The sequence below is a fragment of the Kwoniella dejecticola genome, chromosome 5, assembly GCF_000512565.2.
Source record: "Kwoniella dejecticola CBS 10117 chromosome 5, complete sequence".
Taxonomy (NCBI): Eukaryota; Fungi; Basidiomycota; class Tremellomycetes; order Tremellales; family Cryptococcaceae; genus Kwoniella; species Kwoniella dejecticola.
In genome coordinates this window covers 1,239,222-1,259,107 of record NC_089305.1, presented here as the reverse complement: position 1 = coordinate 1,259,107, position 19,886 = coordinate 1,239,222, and the positions used below count along the sequence as shown (strand labels likewise).

At 48.1% G+C, this 19,886-nt stretch overlaps 6 protein-coding genes across 6 annotated transcripts; 4 read left to right on the top strand and 2 right to left on the bottom strand.

Moving 5' to 3' along the window:
• Positions 1-357: 357 nt before the first annotated feature.
• Positions 358-1,046, bottom strand: I303_104559 (uncharacterized protein; the record flags this gene model as incomplete). Its single annotated transcript, XM_065968983.1, has 2 exons — positions 358-729; positions 795-1,046. 2 exons carry the CDS (start codon positions 1,044-1,046, stop codon positions 358-360), a joined length of 624 nt encoding a protein of 207 aa, XP_065825055.1.
• A 944-nt stretch (positions 1,047-1,990) lies between these two features.
• I303_104558 (uncharacterized protein) lies at positions 1,991-5,255 on the top strand (the record flags this gene model as incomplete). The annotated part of the gene is made up of 5 exons (XM_065968982.1): positions 1,991-2,033; positions 2,096-2,270; positions 2,383-2,501; positions 2,589-3,680; positions 3,754-5,255. 5 exons carry the CDS (start codon positions 1,991-1,993, stop codon positions 5,253-5,255), a joined length of 2,931 nt encoding a protein of 976 aa, XP_065825054.1.
• Positions 5,256-5,781: 526 nt separating this feature from the next.
• On the bottom strand, positions 5,782-7,062 carry I303_104557 (uncharacterized protein; the record flags this gene model as incomplete). The annotated part of the gene is made up of 4 exons (XM_018407765.1): positions 5,782-6,018; positions 6,122-6,312; positions 6,432-6,648; positions 6,751-7,062. The coding sequence occupies 4 exons, from the start codon at positions 7,060-7,062 to the stop codon at positions 5,782-5,784; spliced, it is 957 nt and encodes a 318-aa protein (XP_018262976.1).
• Positions 7,063-7,553: 491 nt separating this feature from the next.
• On the top strand, positions 7,554-11,344 carry I303_104556 (protoheme IX farnesyltransferase; the record flags this gene model as incomplete). Its single annotated transcript, XM_018407766.1, has 4 exons — positions 7,554-8,290; positions 8,366-8,961; positions 9,044-9,568; positions 9,633-11,344. 4 exons carry the CDS (start codon positions 7,554-7,556, stop codon positions 11,342-11,344), a joined length of 3,570 nt encoding a protein of 1,189 aa, XP_018262977.1.
• Positions 11,345-11,780: 436 nt separating this feature from the next.
• I303_104555 (uncharacterized protein) lies at positions 11,781-13,853 on the top strand (the record flags this gene model as incomplete). The annotated part of the gene is made up of 8 exons (XM_065968981.1): positions 11,781-11,982; positions 12,064-12,163; positions 12,315-12,656; positions 12,736-12,856; positions 12,934-13,107; positions 13,209-13,338; positions 13,438-13,579; positions 13,688-13,853. 8 exons carry the CDS (start codon positions 11,781-11,783, stop codon positions 13,851-13,853), a joined length of 1,377 nt encoding a protein of 458 aa, XP_065825053.1.
• A 3,035-nt stretch (positions 13,854-16,888) lies between these two features.
• On the top strand, positions 16,889-19,838 carry I303_104554 (uncharacterized protein; the record flags this gene model as incomplete). Its single annotated transcript, XM_018407768.1, has 6 exons — positions 16,889-17,251; positions 17,364-17,647; positions 17,702-18,048; positions 18,108-18,446; positions 18,503-19,616; positions 19,682-19,838. 6 exons carry the CDS (start codon positions 16,889-16,891, stop codon positions 19,836-19,838), a joined length of 2,604 nt encoding a protein of 867 aa, XP_018262979.1.
• Positions 19,839-19,886: the final 48 nt, after the last annotated feature.

Genomic DNA, 19,886 nt, shown 5'->3' with positions numbered 1-19,886 from the left:
GCGGGATGAGGGGTTTTGAAATTGTAATAATATTACAACAGATGAAGTTGAGATTGATCAATCCAAGTCTCATTTTGCGAATTGGGATCAGTATATATACTCTTTTTGATTAAAAATCGGCCGGGACACGTCGCACAGTAGACACGGATTTCGACGGTTTCTTGGATGATGGTAGTCGTCTCTTTGCACGGAAGATGAAGCATATGCGTAACTTAGCTAACACTGTGAGCGGTATTCCGTGTCGTCTGGGATTTGCTACATTTCGAAGTATCCGAGAGACGAGGTCCAAGCGTCGCAAAGTCATTTGCCATAGATACCATCTCTTGGACCATCAGCGACGGCCTCAGTCCTGCGTTCTCAGATCCCAAGCATCCCGTCTAAGATCGCTACGACCTTCGCATACTCCTCTATCGAATATCGCTCCATCTCGTTGTTGACCCACTTGATACCCTTGATCAACTCTTCTTCTTGTCCAAATTTCTCCCGCTCGCCGTCGTTTAGGGTATTCAGTATCGAGACCATCGCATTGGAAATCACGTCGATCGTTTGAGATCCACCACCCATGATCTCGTGTCTGATCTGGCCAAGGTCGCAGAGTAGTATGGATTTACTGATCTTCCTCAGAGTTTCCAGCCCCGATAATTTACTTTCGTATCTTGGCGATTCCGTCACTCCCTTCAATATCGTTCCACATGCACTTTCCAGAACTTCCGATACTTCCCCAGAGATCTGATATTGTTGACTCAGGCTAAGCCTCTTATGGGTGATGTTCAGCTCTTTCCAACAGCTTTTACTGAGATGATCGAAATTCCTAGCGGGCGCTTTGGACCGCTCTTCTTCGAGTCGTCGTTTGTACTGCTCATACCCGCCAATGAAGGTATTAGCGCGTCGGGATGACGAAGAAACGTCTGGGTAATGAGGCCTTTCAGATGCTGAGGTGGGAGATGTTGTAGTGCTTCAGCAAGAAAGTCCGGATTTGCGGAATGATGGGCATCGTCGGTGGCTGCCGAGGCTCTGGCTCGTTTGGCTGGAGGAGGATTAGACATCGCAGCTGAGGGCTGGTAGATTCGTTGCGAACTCTTTGATGAGAGGAACGGTTTCAAGCAGATGAGAGAGATGTCACTAGAGTAGAGTGCGAGGGATGTGGTCGGGTTGAGACTCATTCATTACTCAGGTCCCTTCTTCATTATAGGCTGTCGATTTATGGCTCAGGCGACTCAAAATAAGACGCGACTTTGATTCAGCACGAGCCTCTTACACCTGCTTAGCTTGTTTCCGGTCACCCCGGCATATAGACCCTACTGCACCACAGATCAGCTGAAGAGTATCCTATCACTATCTCATGACATGCCACACAGTTCCCTTTGTCAAGTCGGAATAGTACTCGTATTCAGTGCATACAAGGCGTTTGAGATGACATGGAATAATACCCTCTCGATGCTTGATGCAAGTGCGCTGGATCGAAATATCACGTGATTTTGACTGGTGGACGCGACTTTCTTCTAATGTTTAATGCTGTGTTTTTCCTTTTAACGTGTCGGTTAAATGATGAGCGAGCCACCATACACGTCGAATAGGTCATAGCTCACTCTGTCACTCCCTGATCTTCCTTCGTTTCGTCACATTACCATTTCCTCATTTTCAATGCACCATTGTACCATTGTACTATCCATTGTACTATAGTCAAATCGCGTCTTACACGCAATACAGTAGTATCATCCATCATTCAACCTACATTGCATCTCACTCATCTCATTTGCATAGACTGGTACGACCATGACCATATAGATAACCTCACGCGACGATTTACGACGACCGGTCTTGGTTAGAACGAAAGCGAACCTGATTCACCTCGAGACGCTAGCTTCCAACAGCTGATCCACCATACTGCCAAAATTTGACTCGGATATCAATCTTTATCACCATTTCCTCACTCTTTCCCTTTTGCAAAGTCTTCCAGTCCGTGCAATACAGCAGCTGAAGATCCGCGATGAGCTCTGCACTCACTCCCAACAAGATTCACTCCCTGCCTGGTGAGTCATTATTTGATCGCGCGACTTGTACATCGCTGCTGTGGCTGACTCGTGATTTCCAGTGCGCGTATCATACTACCTTCCTTCGACCTCCCAAACGTTCACAACGATCTTCTCATCTCCTCAACAGGTCTACGTTCACCCCAACACGGCTGCATCGTCAACGAAAAATGGGGAAGACGAAGCATGGGGTTCCATATACCTAAAGACTGTGGTGACGGGCGTGCTGATGGCTAGGTGGGTCATATCGTTTCCCTGACTCCATTTTCATGCGATCTTATTCAACCCCAACCCCAACAGCGAACGCGTCCGTTATCGCTTGTCGACTGACTCGATTCCTTTCATATAGTCCTGAACTCCATCCTGCCTTTGCCAACTCCCCTGACTTATCCTTATACGTGCTCGATCCTCGAGAGACATACCTGCGTCGCTCGCGAGCAGGATCCTCACCCTACATGAGTCATTCGCGTCATTACGGCTCATCCCCATCATCAGACAATGCCTCATCCCCCAGCCTGTCATACGGTGTCCCACAACCGCAACCGACTCAGGAAGTATGGACGGGCAAAGGACTCGTATCATGGGCTTTGGAAGAACCTGGACAAGGGAAAAACCTCATTACTGGGCGATTGATACGCTCTTTCGATTTCGCGAATGTTGCCAAATCGCAAGATCTGGATCCGTTAGAAGCTCTGATGATGGCAGACGCCGCCGGGAGCAGCAACGAGGAGCAATGGGGGATCGAGATTTCGGTTGGTCTGAAATCCGGTATCAATGGCTCCGTCGGTCTATCGCATAACAAGGCGTCAAGCGCGATGCACATGGAGAGCAGACCAGATGCTATGAGACGATCGTCGACAAGTACATCTACGGAGACCAGCGTTTCTGTCGCGTCTCGTTCGCATGCACCTTCCACATCGATGAACCACTTCAATCGACCTCATCAACCTTTGCCTAAACGACAGGAACAGCCCTCGACCTCGTCACAACATCGTCGCCCCCACTTGCCCAGTCCCTCAACGTCATCTCCAGCGCATCATCCACTTGCTGCTACACGCACCGTGAGCGCGAGCAAGAGCACGCCCGCGAGATCCACCGACGTGAAACCATCGAAATCATCCGGATCGATATCTGGCTCAGGTAGTCGAAAACGGCGAACAAAGAATGCGGCACCTTCTCGTAACTCGTTGGGACCAATTGATCCTAATTCGGACGCACTCAAGAGGAAAGGCTCCACCAGCCAGAGTACCAGTGGACGTCCAGCTCCCTCCTCTGACGCGGCCGAGCAGCCATTCCCGACGGACATTCCAGCTGGGCTGTTCGCTAAACCCGAATCCCTCACACGCGAACAGGCTCAGAGATTGCTGGCCTCCCCTGCGTTCCTAAGCATGCTCGAGAAGCTCACCGGTGCTCCGATCGATGCTGCTACAGCTGCTAAACGCGCCAGAGAAGGCGAAGACGATGCATCCGAGAGCAATAAGAAGAGCAAGCTTTCACATGGGTTGGGTCATTCGCGAAAGGGATCAACCGACTCCTCTAGTGAAGCGACCCATAACGCGTTCGTATGTTGGAATTGCGGAAGAACGAAATCTGCTGTCTGGCGAACAAAGGTGATGGAGGACGGCAAATCGGTCAGGGTCTGTAACGGTGAGTAGGCTTCTTGTCGGGCGGCGCCAACGACTGGGACCAGAAGAGTATGCTGATAAAGGACTCATGTTAGCTTGCGGTCTTTACTGGAACAAAATGGGCTCGATGAGGCCTCCTACACTGTGGGGAGATGTCGATGATGACCCGAAAGATCGACCAAGAAAAGACAAGAAATCGGGCGCCACCGGCGGTCCTGGTCCATCAACCACCGCTCACAGGGAGTCATCAGCTGTACCCAAATCGGAGCCTGATATTCCTGCTACCAGAATCGACAAGCCGGTGGCCCGCGCGCATGATCATGTGTTCAAGAGGACCTTGTCATCGGTTGTAGAAGAAGATGCCAAACGCATTGCGGCTCTCAAGCAGCATGCTCAGAATCTCAGAAAACCGTTCGCCAAGTCGAATCTCCAACAGACCAGCAGACCGGTTCCTATGTCCTCACCACCCAGAGGGTCAGCTTCGGCCACCAAGTCGCTCAGAGCCGACCGATGGAACGATCAGACCGCCGCGTCTTCGCCTATCAGATGGAACGACCACCGTTCCCATTCGGACCAAGCAAAGACTGCTCATTCAGATAACTTCCATACTGATCCTGTTGAGCCTGCTCAACCTGCCCATCAACACAATAAGCACACGACAGCGCAAACACTGGATATGCCTCTGAGCGATGACACTCCTGCGGAGAACCATAAAGTGCAAAATCAACAGCAGATCAACTGGGGAACAGATCTATCTGCTTTCTTCGATGTAGACGGGTTCTCAATGCCACCTTCGCACACCCTTGACCAAAAGACATATGGGATCTCACCTGACGTAGGCCCTCCAACGGAGTTTCAGAGAGCTTTATCCGCTGAAGCTAGGAAACTGCGAAAGCAGAACCAATCTCAGTCATCGAATAGCACTGTTGGTGGTCAGCTGAGGAGTGATGGGACGGAGGAAGATGATGTGCTTTCGCAATTGTTCAATCGAACTTCATCTGTTGGTCCGATGGAATCGTCACCTCAGCCATTCGATTTTTCCGCTCTGCCACCATCATCACCTCCCGTCTCTTCTATTGGCGATCTACCTCATTCTGCTTTGTTATTGTCGAGTCCGGATAATTCACCCCTGAACCCAACCGATTTCTCTCCGATGGACGTGAAAGGTACTACGCCTGGAAAGAGCAGATTAAGACATTTCGTCTCGGCCAATGCTATTGACCAACAACAACAACACCAACAACATCAACAGCAGCCTGCGATGGATTACAACGATTTCCAAAAGATGTTAGAAACTCTTAGTGCACAACATACACCTCAAGATTTCGGGGGTAACACCGACACTCACGCAAATCGAGGGGATAATAAAGAAAATATCAATCCGTCAGTTCATAATGGACAGGAACAAGAAAACAAACAACATGGCTATGATATGTTGAATGAGTTCTTTGGGAAATTCGACCATCAAAGTCAGATGCCGCAAGCTACGAGTAGTGTCGGTCAAGCTGATGAGTTGGCCGGAGGAAATGAAAGTGGGAGTGTGGGTGGGAATGGAGTAGATGATATCTTTGCGATGTTGGAAGGCAATGCTTTCTAACCTTTTTGTTATGTTTTCCGGCCCTCCACACTGTACAGTGAATAAATACAATAGTATACCCTTTGATGCCCTATAATTCGTATACCCTTGCAGTCAATCAGTCAATCAGTCAATCATGTTATGCCTTTTACATTTCTGATCCTCCGAACGCCGGGCCATTCTGTTGCTTGTTTATATACTATACTATGGATTCTCGTTGCTCAAATGCTGTTCGTCTCGCGAAAATGACGCTGCAATTTCGAGGATCAATAGCATCTTGAACAGCAATCTCTGAATGATACTGTGGCAATTGATGACAAGTGAAAATTTGCTGATAAGTCTCGGATTACATACATACATTCACCTATTGATTCTGCAGATTGATCTGGCTCTCGAGTGTGGATACTTGACAAATGTACTGTTATTGTTATACATACATATACTGGGATGCGAATTGAGCGTTCCGCAAAATTGATTTTGGCAAGTCTAATAACGGGTAATTTTCCTCAGCGCCTTCAACGCCCCAAAGCCTCAACGCTTTAACGCCTTAACGCCTTCTTTCCAATTTCCACTTCCACATTTTGCCCTCGAACCTCTTTTTCTCCCCATTCTCATCCTCTGGCGCATTCTCATCTTCGACATACCTATCCTCCCTTACCCTCTTAGCTACACCGCCTTTACCCATTAGACCTTTTGTGATTTCCAATTTACTTTCCGCTTGACGAAGTAATTTCAGACGGGCAAGGTATGCTGATAATAAAGTTAAATGTTCCATTCGATTTTCCTATCAATTCGGACCGACACCGAACACAGCATCGTGATTAGCTTATCCCAGATTCCATCCGCCCTTCGACATTGGTGTAAATAACAGGAACACGGTGACTCACTCTAGCTTCCTCTGCCAATTCATCTGCGTCTTCTTCTACATCGACTAAAGTGGATTGATTTTGAATAGCCTTGGATTTCCCCTTTTTCTTACTTGAGATAGGTTCTGCCCAACCCAGATCGATCGTTTCCTCCTCTTTGCGGATATCTGAATTGTCTGCTTGAGTTCCGCTAGATTCGCCGAATTTCTCGACTACATTTGTTGTGAGCATCAGCACTGTTTCCGTGTCGCAGCGTTCCTCATTCGCAGAAATCGGAGAAAAGTGACTGCCACGTCCGCATGAATGAGAACGAAGGGTGAGAACGACTCACACTCATCCTTCCCCTCTGCGAAGATGACATGTCCCTCTTTCGCCTTTGCCTTTCCTTTCCTCTTTACGCCTTCTTGCGGTTTGATGATTATCCCCATCTCAGCGAGTTTTTCCACCTCCGCAAGCTCGGCCATTGCATCCCATTCTTCAGCTGTTGATCTGCTCGGTCCGGCTAGCGAGCTTGAAATCTCCAGCGACGTGCGTAGATCGCGGATTTTCTGTTGAAGATTTATGAGGATATTAGCTTTTCTTCCCAAACGATACTCATAGCGAACGAACACAATAACGATGGAATCAGATGAATCAGATGAAGGACACACCTTCTCATCTTTGGCAATTTGCACTCTGACATAACCTAGATCCTGGCTCTTGAGGATCTTGACCACGTCCGTATCTAAAGCTTTATGTCCTCTATCTGCAATAGCCACCCCGCCTTTCGTCTGTCCTTTTATCATGCCCCAATAGAATTCATCCTTGTTCCTGAATGCTGCTTTCTCTCTCAATTTCTTGATTCGATCTTGTTTCGATTTATAGTCCCTTGCTCGATGAACATAATCTTTGTGCTTCTCCAGTAGCCCCAATTTGGCTCGGTGAGCTGGCTGGGATCGTTCTTTGTGATTACGCCTTGCCATGGCGTCTATTCAACGAATCGCATCAGCCTTAATCCTAGATTCCGGATTCCAGCACAGCATAAGAAGGAAAGCCTTACTCTTGAGTGATGAGTTGACCATATTGAAGGATTGTCTGCTTGTATGAGCTAGTCCGGGGCAGTCTGAAGGTGTACAAGTGGAGTTGAAGGAGTGAAGATGGAGATCATCTGTATTCATCTTCTTGTATCGCCTTTCAACTTTTGCTTTTGCGAATTAACCTTTTACTTAAATGGGCAACTCACTTACGAGGAGTATGCATTCGGAAATATATGGGTTGTTGTGGGGTTAACCGTGAAAAAGTCAGAGCCGATCATATTATTACTGATCCTCGTTGAACAGGCATTCACTCTATGACGATAGAACCAAGACCCACACCTTAATTGTGCACTGTAGGGTTCAGCATCGACTCGACATAGCTCGGCAGGCTATCGAGCCAATATCCACTCGGCGCTAACCAGCTCCCTTCCGCCAAAATGGCAGTTCGGGAAGGCCTCGGTATAGCGAGGTCTCTCGTCCTGACCACTCAGCGTATACGGCCGACCTTGTCGCTTTCAACGCAGCGGACGACTATACGCCTCCTCTCGACACAGATAGGATGTAGCAGCATACGGAATCAGTCACTTTCATTTCAACCTCAACCGTTCCCAAAACGCCTTCCCTCCCGTTCAGCACCGACGCTCTCGCAGATACGGTACAATTCCAGCACATCCACTCCCCCTTCGACATCCTCTTCCAAATCAACACAACAAGAAATATCACGACCGACCACCTTAGAAAACTCAGAAGAAGGAAAAGATTCTGAGAAGGCACCCTCACCTATACCGATACATCCTTTAGCTCCTATACCTCCACCATCAGCTACTGCCGAGGTGACACCCACCGCTTCCGGATCAGGCTCAAGCAAAGATCCAAAACCGGACGCAGCATCCATTTTGAAATTACTTTCATTGGCGAAACCTCAATGGCCTCTTCTTACGATCGGTGTGACTTGTCTGTCTATCTCGACGGCGGTCAATCTGTCTATACCTTGGGTCATAGGTAGAATTATCGACTTCTTCACCCCTGGGTCAGAAGCGACTTTACTCCTTGGACTACCCTTAGAACAGGCGACCGGCGCTCTGGCTATCGTCTTACTCATCGGCGCTGCTGCAAATTCAGGAAGGAGTATCGCTCTGAGGTTAGCTGGACAAAGAACGGTAGCTTCCATCAGGTAAGTCCAGTCAATTCCCTCGCTCACTTTCCCCAAATATCGAGTACAGGCCTGAATATCTGTGATCCCATGTAGAAATCAGACATACGGAAAATATCTCGCTTTACCTCCATCCCACATCGAGACAGCCGGAGTTGGAGATGCGTTGTCTAGATTAGGTCAAGATACGTCCATCGTCGGTCAAAGTTTATCGGAAAATTTAGGTGAAGGGTTAAAAGCGATCTTAGGTGCTGGAGCGGGAATAGCAGCTATGTACCTGATCTCGCCGACACTTACTTTCGTTATGCTCTGCATCATCCCACCTATCGCCGTCGGAACCTTCTTTTACGGAAAATTCATCAGGAAGTTGAGTTTGAAAACCCAAGAAGCGATGGGAGGTATGTCGAAACTTGCCGAAGAACGATTATCAGCCCACAGAACCGTCACTGCTTCCAATACTCAAGGATCTGAACGTGCGCTCTACGCATCGAAAGTGGATGGAGTCTACAAATTGCAGAAGAGGGAAACTTTCGCCAATGGGATTTTCCAAGGAGCAAATGAGGTCGCCGGGGATATCGGTATGATCGGACTGTTGATTTACGGCGGTGTCTTGGTGAAAAGAGGAGAAATCACGGTCGGAGATATGACCTCGTTATTCATCTATGTAAATTGGATCGAGTGGAGTTTGAACAGTGAGTCTCTTCCCCGAACCCATATCTTCATGAGCGCCCTCCGGTAAACCTGGCATGTCAATACTGACGCAAAGTCACACAGCTCTCGCTGGGTTCTTCACCGGTCTAATGAAAGGCGTTGGAGCTTCGCAACGTATAATAGGACTTCATGCGCTTCCGCCTCCCATACCGCTAGGGGAAGGTGCACCAATAGCGAAGTCGCGCAGTGGTTCAATCGAATTGAGGGGAGTAGATTTCGCCTACCCCTCAAGACCGGACGCCAAGGTCCTGAACGGCCTAAATCTCAGGATCGATAAGGGAGAACGGATAGCTTTAGTGGGAGGAAGTGGATCTGGAAAATCGTCTATTCAACTTCTTTTGCTTAGATTCTACGACCCAACTTCCGGATCAGTCGCCTTCGACGGACAAGATATCAAGTCATTTGTACCGGAATCATGGAGATCCAGAATCGGTATCGTACCTCAAGATCCGATCTTGTTTGGCGGCACAATAGAACAGAATATCGCGTATGGTCATCCCAACGCCAATCGGGAGGAAGTCAAACGTGCGGCCAGAGTCGCTCATTGCGACTTCATTGACAACCTACCTCAAGGTTACGATACTATCAGTAAGGCGATCTCTTCACTTTTCCCGATATGCTGAGCTGATGAGATCCGTTCATCACCCCTCAGTCAATAAAAACAGTCTTTCAGGTGGTCAGCGACAACGTATAGCCATCGCTCGAGCTCTCGTTGGCAACCCCTCGGTACTCTTGATGGACGAAGCCACTTCTGCGCTTGACTCGGAGTCCGAACGCGCTGTCAATGCCGCCTTGAACGATCTTTTCGCCAACTCCGACATTACTGTTATTCTCATCGCGCACAGACTCTCGTCGATCGCTTCGGCCGACAGAGTTGTGCTGCTTGAGGGTGGTGCCGTTGTCGAGGATGGGACCTATCACGATCTAATCACTAGGAGACACGGTAAATTTAGGAAAATGGTAGAAGGACAATTAGCCAAAATTGAAATCGGCGAGCCAACTGCTATAGACCCTGCGCCACATGCCGAGCATCAGGCGTTACCTTCTCCAGAATCGGCAAACGTCCATGCCGCACCGACTTCGGACTCATCTTCAGTACAAGCTTCAGGTGCTGCTGCATCGTCAAAGGAAAGAGCATCCGTCAAAGCTGCCTCATCTTCGTCGAATCATCAACGCCGTCAAAATCACACCTCAGCACTGCAACGACCATTCTTTACTTCTCAGCCTGCTCCATACTCGCCTCTTATCAAGACCGTTTACGGCGCTGCTAACGCACCTGTTCCACCCCTACCTGATCTACCTATTCCTCACATCACCGCTCCGGCCGCACCTATATCAGCTTATCGACCGCTTACACAACTCAACTTAAAAAGGTTGTTGACTGTCTACTCGCAATTATCGAAGAGGAACTTGACCATTCTCATGACTCTCACGGCTACGACTGGACTCGCTTTGTCTCCTTTGCCATTATCAATCCCACTTTTGTTCAATCTTACCATTGGAACTCTCCTCACATCTGCGGCAGCAAACACATTCAATCAGATCTTAGAAATACCGATCGATGCTCAAACACCAAGAACAAGGGTCAGACCCCTCTGCATGAGGAAGATCACTCCCTTCCATGCCTTCATGTTTGGCTTGACGTGTACCGTCTTAGGAGGAACTATATTATGGTACGGGTGCAATCCGACTACTGCAGCTTTGGGTATCGGAAACTTGATCCTGTATGCTGGGATTTACACCCCGATGAAGAGGTTCAGCGTATCGAATACTTGGATAGGCGCTGTCGTCGGTGCTATCACCCCTTTGATGGGATGGACAGCTACCGGAGGATCTTTATGGCCAACATCCGAACAACCTTTGGTTTTCCACTGGCCCTTTTCGAATACGAATCTCCCGAATGACCTGCCTAATCCACTTACACCATTATGTCTATTCCTATTATTGTTTTCATGGCAATTTCCCCATTTCAACGCATTATCACATATGATTCGCCCCTTTTACGCCTTGTCAGGATACCCGATGTTATCTGTCCTCTCGCCCCGACTCAACGCCTTGGTATCCCTTCGACACGCGGCCTTGCTGGTACCCTTCACAGCTGTTTTGGGACCATTATCAGGATCAGTCGATTGGACCTTCGCCCTCACCTCTGCCATACCGAATTACATATTTGTCAAAGATTCTTGGGTCTTTTACAAGTCCACGACCGAAGTGGCAGCCAAAAAATTGTTCTTCACTAGTTTGTGGTATTTGCCGGTAGTCTTGGGGTTGATGCTTGTGCATAAGAACATTGCTGGGTGGTTGAGCGGAGCTGCACAGGATGCGGAAGAGGAAGAGGGAAAGCAAAAACAAAAATTGATATAGCGTTGCATCTCTCTTAGAATGCTTACTGGGCGGGGGGAGCAGAGCAATTAGAATAAATCATCTTGTATTAACACTCATTCATATATAGTCAGTATAACATTATTCACATATATACTTTCATTAGCACCTTTTTGGCATTCACAGACACATAGCATGGATTCAGACCTCTTGAGGTCATACACAGTTCCATCCTCATCTTCATCCGCATTTCGCATTTCGCAGCTGTCATTTGCACTGCTCTGTCTGTCGTTCGCATTTCGGAAATCCGGCACGGAACCTGAACCGGGTCGGCTAACCCCGCCGGCAACGAAAGTCCAACTACTTGTACGCGAACGTCAATTGCTTGCTGCGGCGTATTTGACTCTGGTCTTGACGCTGATCAGCAACCAAGAACAACAAGAAAGCGATCAAAAGCTCAAACGAGCTCGACGACACAATGACTTCCCAAAAGGCGAGTCCCATTGCGGTCAGTCCGGCCACCGAGTCCGGTACCGCCAAAGGAAAGCGAGGACTCATCGATGAAGGTTTTGACCTGGTGAGAGCCTTGCTGTTCGATAGGAGGTGGTATTGGCCTTTCGTCGGTCTCTTAGTGCTTGGAGAAGCTTTGTTGGGGCTGTTGATAATATGGAAGATACCCTGTGAGTCAACGATTATTTCGTTATTCTCTCAAGCGTTAAAGCTGTAGACTTGGATATGAGACTGATACTCGATCCACTTAGACACAAAAATCGACTGGCCTGCTTATATGCAGCAAGTGGAGATGTTCTTAAGTGGGGAAAGGGATTATTCGATGATTGAAGGAGAGACTGGACCTCTAGTGTGAGTTTGGCTGGATCTGCTTTGTTTGGGTATTAAACCCGATGCACCGCATAGGTTCTGATCGTTGTTTGTCCGTCTATTCGTCCATCCGTCCTTCGAGAGACTCATTATTCTGAGTGTTGAGCAGCACTGATTTTGCTTATTCCTCTAGATACCCTGCATTACACCTTTACATTTACACGGCATTCTACAAATACCTTCCCTCCATAGACGATATCCGACCGGCGCAATACATATTCTTGGGGTTCTACCTTACCACAATACTACTCGTTTCGACCATCTATTACTTGGCTGGAAGACCAAGACCGGGAGGTCGAAATGAACATCTGCCTCAGATCTTACTTATTCCTTTAGCGTTGTCTAAGAGGGCACATTCGATCTTCCTCTTGAGGCTGTTCAACGATCCTATAGGCATGATGACCTTCTACCTTAGTGTGGTCGTTCTTATGCTGGGTGGGAAATCTGGTTGGAGGATAGGATGTGCGCTTTTCAGGTCAGTCCAGTCCACTTCCCTCGGGAGTACTTCATTCCCTTCTGGCCGTGCTGAATAACCTCATTATCAACATTGATAGCTTGGCACTAGGAGTAAAAATGAACATCCTGCTTTTCTTACCTGGACTGCTCGTACTCCTTTTTCAGTATAGAGGAATCTACGGAACATTGGAAGGGGTCTCTCTGATCGCTTTGATCCAAGTAAGCCGACAGAGCAGAAATTCGTGTGGGTAGAATCGTAAGCGCTGATGTCGTTGTTGTCTGTTTGCGTTTTACAGATATTACTTCCTGCGCCATATTTCCTCTCTTCGACGTATTTGGCGAAATCATACTTCACATCAGCATTCGACTTCTCACGCCAATTCTTATACGAGTGGACCGTCAATTGGCGGATGATCGATGAAAAGACCTTTCTGAGCAGGGAAAGGGCCGTCTTACTCTTAGCAGGACATGTGAGTGTTTGTTGTCTTCTCATGCCAAGATCCACTGCGTAATCCTAAGCTCTTGTGAAATGGGTTTGAAGCACGCACTGACGTGCATGAGTTGCTTTTAGTTGGGAGTACTTGGTCTTTTCGCCGCTTTCAGATGGTGTCCTGTCCCCGGAGGATCACTTGGCGTGTTGATGAATGGGATACATCAGTGGTCACACCCTGCCATTAGGAATGGTCATTTACCTTCATATCGTTAGTACCTCAGTGCCTCAGTGCCTCAATACCTCAGTGACTCGATGACCCCATTTGTGCGCCCGTTTTGAGCTGACGACCACATGCAATGACACATAGATATACCGCTCGTACTGTTCACCTGCAATTTGATAGGTATCACATTCGCCAGGTCATTGCATTATCAATTCCAATCGTGGTATTTCCACCAATTACCCTTCTTGCTGTATTTGGGCGGGGCATGGGGTAGTCTTCCACTAGGGTCAGTACATCTTCATTCAGTCTTCATGGCTTTCAAGCTTCAATCAATGGGTGTTATAACAAGACAACGAGCTGACTTTCCGGTTGGGTACCATGGGTGATGGTGTAGGATTGTGCTTTGGTGCATGGTCGAATATGCTTGGGAGATCACACCGGCCACGCCCCTTTCATCGGGTTTGCTGTTGGCGGGTCATATACTCATGCTGGGTGGACTATTCTTCCGTCGATCAGAAAGACTGACGTCGAGAAGAAGGGGTCTCAGGAAGGCTGAATGATGAGTATGCACATTCTTCGTCGATCTCGTCAATCTGATAATATTTCGCGCTTGCTTCACTCTCTATGCTGGCCTGATTCGGATTGGGAATCTTGATCGACAGGACCGTGACGATTTCCACTTCGCAGTATCTTCTTGTTCTGAATGGATTACAGGAATGTTTTCACGGAGAGTTGATTCGCCCTGGCCACTGAATTGCATGGCAATAACCTGTCTGAACATGAGACTGACTCGAGCCATGCTTTGTCCTATACGGTCGTTTGTCTATGTATATGTCTGTTTATCTTCCCCGATCCGCAGTCGATAAACAGAATCCAACCCATTCGACATGATGTGATTATAACATACTTTTTGGCCCCTCATCATCCGTAGTACCCCTCTTCAACATCGTTGATTAATGACGCTGACACATAACACATGTTTCACCTTGATTCAAGCCACAAGACGCTAAATGCACTTCGGATTGACCATGCTGATGTCAACATGTCAACAAGTCTGTCTTGAAAAGGTCCATCGGATGAGGACAGGACGGAGATTATTTAGTGTGGGAAAGTATGGAAACATGGAAACGCTTTGATACGATTTCAGGGGATTTGTTTGTCCTTTTTTCTTTTGAGCCGAAGTACCTTCTCCGCCTTTGAATTTGGTGTAGTATTTCGATGTACCTGCAGCATCCGATCTCACTGCCCATTACCAATGCTATAAGACAGTCAGCGTCCAAGCCTATTCGTGCTGACCGAGTATGGGTATGAGAAGGATCTCAAATGGGCATCGATGCTCAGACCTTCTCGATGCACACGACTCACTGTGCGAAAGGCAGACCCCGTAAGTTATACCCGAATCCGCAATCCCATACCAAACTCCTGAAACCCATGCTATGCTGTCTTGGGTCCCCCTGGCCTCATCCCTACCTGATCCTTAAATCTGGGACGGAACGAAATTACTCTACTATTTTTGGCGAGGTTTTAACGAGTAACTAGTACCAAGGTCTACGTAGACTTCATTTTGGCTTTGTCTTCTTTCCCTTGTTTACTTTGAGAAATGCCGTTACTAGTGCATTCATCGTATTCATCTCATGTCATCGCATCAAAGTCGACCACCGTATTATGACAAAGATGGACTGAGACATGCTCGAATCATGTGGGACGACATATGAACGAACACGAAATATAGAACTAACTTGGCACACTTGGCGGAGAGGCATTTGTAATCTAGTGCACATATACCGTAGTCCTGTACAGCTTTAAAACGGGATTTGAAGAGGAGGACGTCTAATATTTATGCAGCCGTTGTTGGCTTTATGCTTTATAGGGTACCCTAGACCTCCCTACCCGAATCGCTTGGTAAGGAAAGTCACAAGACAAGACAGAAAACCCACCCACCTACTTAGGATGTATGCAGTGTGCCTTGGCGGAGGATAACAGCGGGACGGCTCGTACCTGAACAGCATCCCTCTGACTTTTGCTTGGCCCCGCACACCGCTTTACTCGTTGTTTACTAATTTATCAAAAAGCTAAATATCAATCCTGAGACCGCACAGGGCGCCACAATTCCCTCTCCTTCCCCTTGCCCTTCTCCTTACACTGGCTCTCCCTTGATCATGGTTTAGCTACATAGCAAAATTAGCAAAATTAGTACGGCATACGGTCCGCTTGAGTAGTAAAAAGGATGATGACGGCTCTTTCCATTGTCTGCATGCATTGTCGCTGCAGGCTGTATAAGAGTTTGGTCAAATCGAAAAACAGGAGACGAAGAAGAAAAAGAAATCAGTCAGCTGAGAATCTCATTCATCTCACTGTTTCGGTTGTACGTTCTCTCACACTCCTGTCACATAGTCATTCAATTTGTTTACTTCACTCGAGATCGATTGACAGGACAAGGACAGGACGGGATTTTTCTTCTGATTCAATAAGATAGAATAGAATAAACACTCCCATAGTCGTCGTACATCACTTCTCGCCTTGAAAGAAACGGCTTGGTCGATCGCATCGTCACATCATCACATCATCAAGGACTTTTTTAAACATTTGCAGCGAGTAAACAAGCAGAATCCATGGGAACAGATCCGATTCAAACGTCGAAAAGCATAAAGGTATAAACACACGACCAAGGAATCGTACTGGATTTAGAAAAGCTTGGCTCCCTTCCAACCTTTACGTTTCATTTTCATTTAATTAGCTCTTAGCATAACATCATCAGCTGGCATACACAGCAAACGACACTCTCTTTCTTTCTTTTTCTCTCCAACTTCGATTGTTCGAATCCCGCTAGTAGTGTGCGGAGCATTGACCGATCTTCGGCAAATCGAATCGACCCCACTTTGACTTTTTCCACGATCAATCAATCAATCACCAACCCCGCAAAGAAAGGTCCCTTTAGCCTTAGCACCGCCAAGCGACTTTGCGAAACAGGGATTGTTTGGACGGATCCGTTACTCAACCAAGGTGAGTTCTATCTCTCTTCTTTCATCCTTTTGCCACCCTTGTCTTCCCAGAGGATCGTTAGACAGCTTCTGTGTGTATCATTCAACGTATTGTCATATCACCTTACCTTTCTCAAAGTGTAAATCCTTATACGAAACCTTCCACTCGGTTGGACGGCACAAAGTTGACTGTACATCAGTCCAAGCACGAGGTTCAGGCGTCACCTTCACGACAAACTCTTCTCTTTGTTTTACCTTTTGGTCATTCTCATCGCAACTGGTCACTCGGGTCAGTGCGCTGCACCCTGAATTTAGACACCATACATCTCATATCACTTCTCCGGGTCTCGCACTGGCCTCGTTATGCTGCATACTATATAAGGTCGACAGCTGATAACATCTATTTCCTACTAGGTACAGATCCGCAGTCAAATAACCCTGTCCTCATTTCCTCTTTCTCTTTCCCTTCGACACATCTATCTTCGATTCTTTAGAAGGGCAATCTATCGGTCGATTAGATAATAGACTGAACCAGTCTCTCGCCCATTCTTGCCACCCATTCAGTTTCCCCTTACTCTCTTTGAAGATACAAACAGTTATCACACATCAACAAGATGGCGCCCTCCGATTCCACCAACCCAGCCTATACGGCGGTACCCAACCCAGGTGTTTCCTCACCAACCCAAGCAGAGTTCCCCTCGCCCGATCCCAACTCGAATGCCGATCAAGCTTACTCCGCTCTCGGTGAACGAAATATTAGAGACTCTTCCCTCCTCTCGCCAGGTACGCCAGATCCAGATCAGGCAAACCTGTTAGGTCGACCCGGTTCAGAATACATGCCTGCACCATCGATAATGACTCGAGATTCTACCTACTCAAGCTTACCGGGCACACCGCCATTAAGAGGTGACGAGAGGAAGTCATGGGGAAGCGGTGTAGGTTTAGCTGCTGCCGCTGAGGGCATTTCCGGTGCTGAAGTGAGTTTTACATGACCTGTTCTGCCCCTTCTTACTGCTTTGTCCCCCTTTTCACACCCTCAAAGCAGGTGACATCGATCTACCTTACCTGTATGCTGATGCTTCGCCTCAGTCACGTCGGCCAGGAAGCGTCCGAGCGCCCTCGAACCTCGCCCATTCATCCTTGGGATGGAACAACACGACCAGTGACCGATTGTCAGTCAGTGACGAAGACGAGGAACAAGGGCACATCACGCCTGCCGTCGCTGGAATTGGTGCGGCCGAAGTGCAGAACGAAAAGCCTCGTTGGGCGGAAGTGGGAGGCGAGTCGCCGAAGAAGAGCAGGAAGATCCTTTATGCTGGTCTCGGACTTGGTCTGCTGGCCCTTATCGCTCTCGGTGTCGGTTTGGGTGTTGGGTAAGTCTTTCGGACTGTAATGGGAGAAATTTCTAGACTGACTATCTATACCAGACTTACACGCAAATCCACAACCAATGGCTCTTCGACATCACAGGATGGTAACGCTGGTACTGACAACGACAAGAATGAATCGCATTCTGGCACAGCAACAGGTACGGCTACCTCCGCTGCCCCATCTGCCACTCCTACTAGTGGAACGCAAGGCTCCTTGATAACCTTGGAAGACGGTTCTACCGTGACCTACGATAATCCGTTCGGAGGGAACTGGCACTGGGATGAAGCAAACCCTTTCAACAGTTCTGCAAGACCCAACTCCTGGACACCCCCTCTTAACGAACCATGGGACTTTGCAAAGGACAGAATTTACGGTGTCAACCTGGGAGGATGGCTCAACACAGGTGAGCTTCCCTGAGACCGCAGTCGAGCTCTTTCAGCTGACGCATACTCCTGCTGCTAGAACCATTCATCGTTCCTGCTTTATACGAGAAATACGCATCGGTCAACGGTCAGACCGCGATCGATGAGTACACGCTCAGTCAAAACATGGGTAACAATTTGACAGCTGCAATGACCGAACATTACGAAACCTTCATCACCGAGAGAGATTTCATTGAGATCGCTTCAGCGGGTTTGAATTGGATCAGATTGCCCATGGCTTTCTGGGCTATCGAGACCTGGGACAGCGAGCCTTACCTAGAACGTGTGTCCTGGACATACGTACTCAAGGCCTTGAAATGGGCCAGAAAATACGGTATTCGAGTGAACTTGGATCTGCACAATGTTCCTGGATCCGAGAGTAAGTCGCCAATCATCGTTCCGCTGGGCTTGCGTAGGCTAATGCTTTTTCACCAGACGGTTGGAACCACTCGGGTAAACAAGGGTTACCTAATTGGATGAACGGACCTATGGGTCTCGCCAATGCTCAACGTTCTCTGGACTACATCCGAACTCTTGCTCAATTCATCGCTCAAGACCAATACAAGGACGTCGTCCAGATGTTTGGTTTTATCAACGAGCCTAATGGTAACGCTCTGGGCATGGGTCCGATCGGATCTTTCTACATCGAAGCTCACAACATCATCCGAGACATCACCGGTATCGGAGCGGGCAAAGGTCCTCAACTCTCCATGCACGATGCTTTCCTTGGTATCAAGAACTGGTACAACTTCGCCCCCGGTATGGACAGAGTCGCTCTGGACCAACACAACTATATGGTGTTCCAAGACCAACAAACTGGGAACCTCGATAACCTCAAATTGCAACCCTGTCAATGGTGGGCTGACTCGACCAACACGACTTTCCAGACCTATGGACCTGTCAACACGGGTGAATGGTCTGCAGCTTGGAACGATTGTGGACAATGGGTCAACAACGTCGGTTCCGGATCAAGATACGATGGTACTTACGATGGATACGCTAACAAGGTCACCGGATCATGTGACTACTGGAACGATTACACTCAATGGAATCAATCAACCATTGATGCTTTAAGCCATTTCGTCCTTGGTAGTATGGATGCCTTCCAAGACTACTTCTTCTGGACCTGGAAGATCGGAAATTCTACCGGAAGCATCCCTCAACCCAACCCGTTCTGGAACTACCAACTTGGTCTGCAACACGGCTGGATCCCTAAAGATCCCCGACAAGCTATCGGTACTTGTCAAGCTCAAGGTGTAGCTGCCAACGAATTTGACGGAACCTTCTCCAATCCGGCTGTCACTGGAGGCGCCGGTGCAGGTACAATCGCTGCTGCCGATTCTTCATCATTCCCCTGGCCTCCGCGATCGTTCACCAATATCGCTGCAGGCGACATGGACGCTATCTATCAATACACTCAAACGGGTGACGTGATCACCATGCCTGCCCCGACCTTCACAAGTCCAGGATCTACTGCTACCATTGATGCTGGGAATGGATGGTTCAACGCCAATGCCGATAACAGGAAAGCATATACTCCTATTGCTGGGTGAGTGATTGGCTTTTTCCCGGTTCTAGTCAAGATGGAGACGCTGACAAGTGTGATGTGATCAGGTGTTCATACGCACCAGAGTACAGCGCCGCAACATTGGGCGTACCGGCCGACGCCTGTGGAGCGGGATTGACCCAACCGACAAAACGATCGCAATCGATACAGTCGGAGAAGAAGGCAGCTTTCCCTGCTCCTACCAAACCACCGTCAAGGAGGTAGTCCATCCATTCCTCTTCAATTCGACCTCGAAACGCAAATGACTGAATT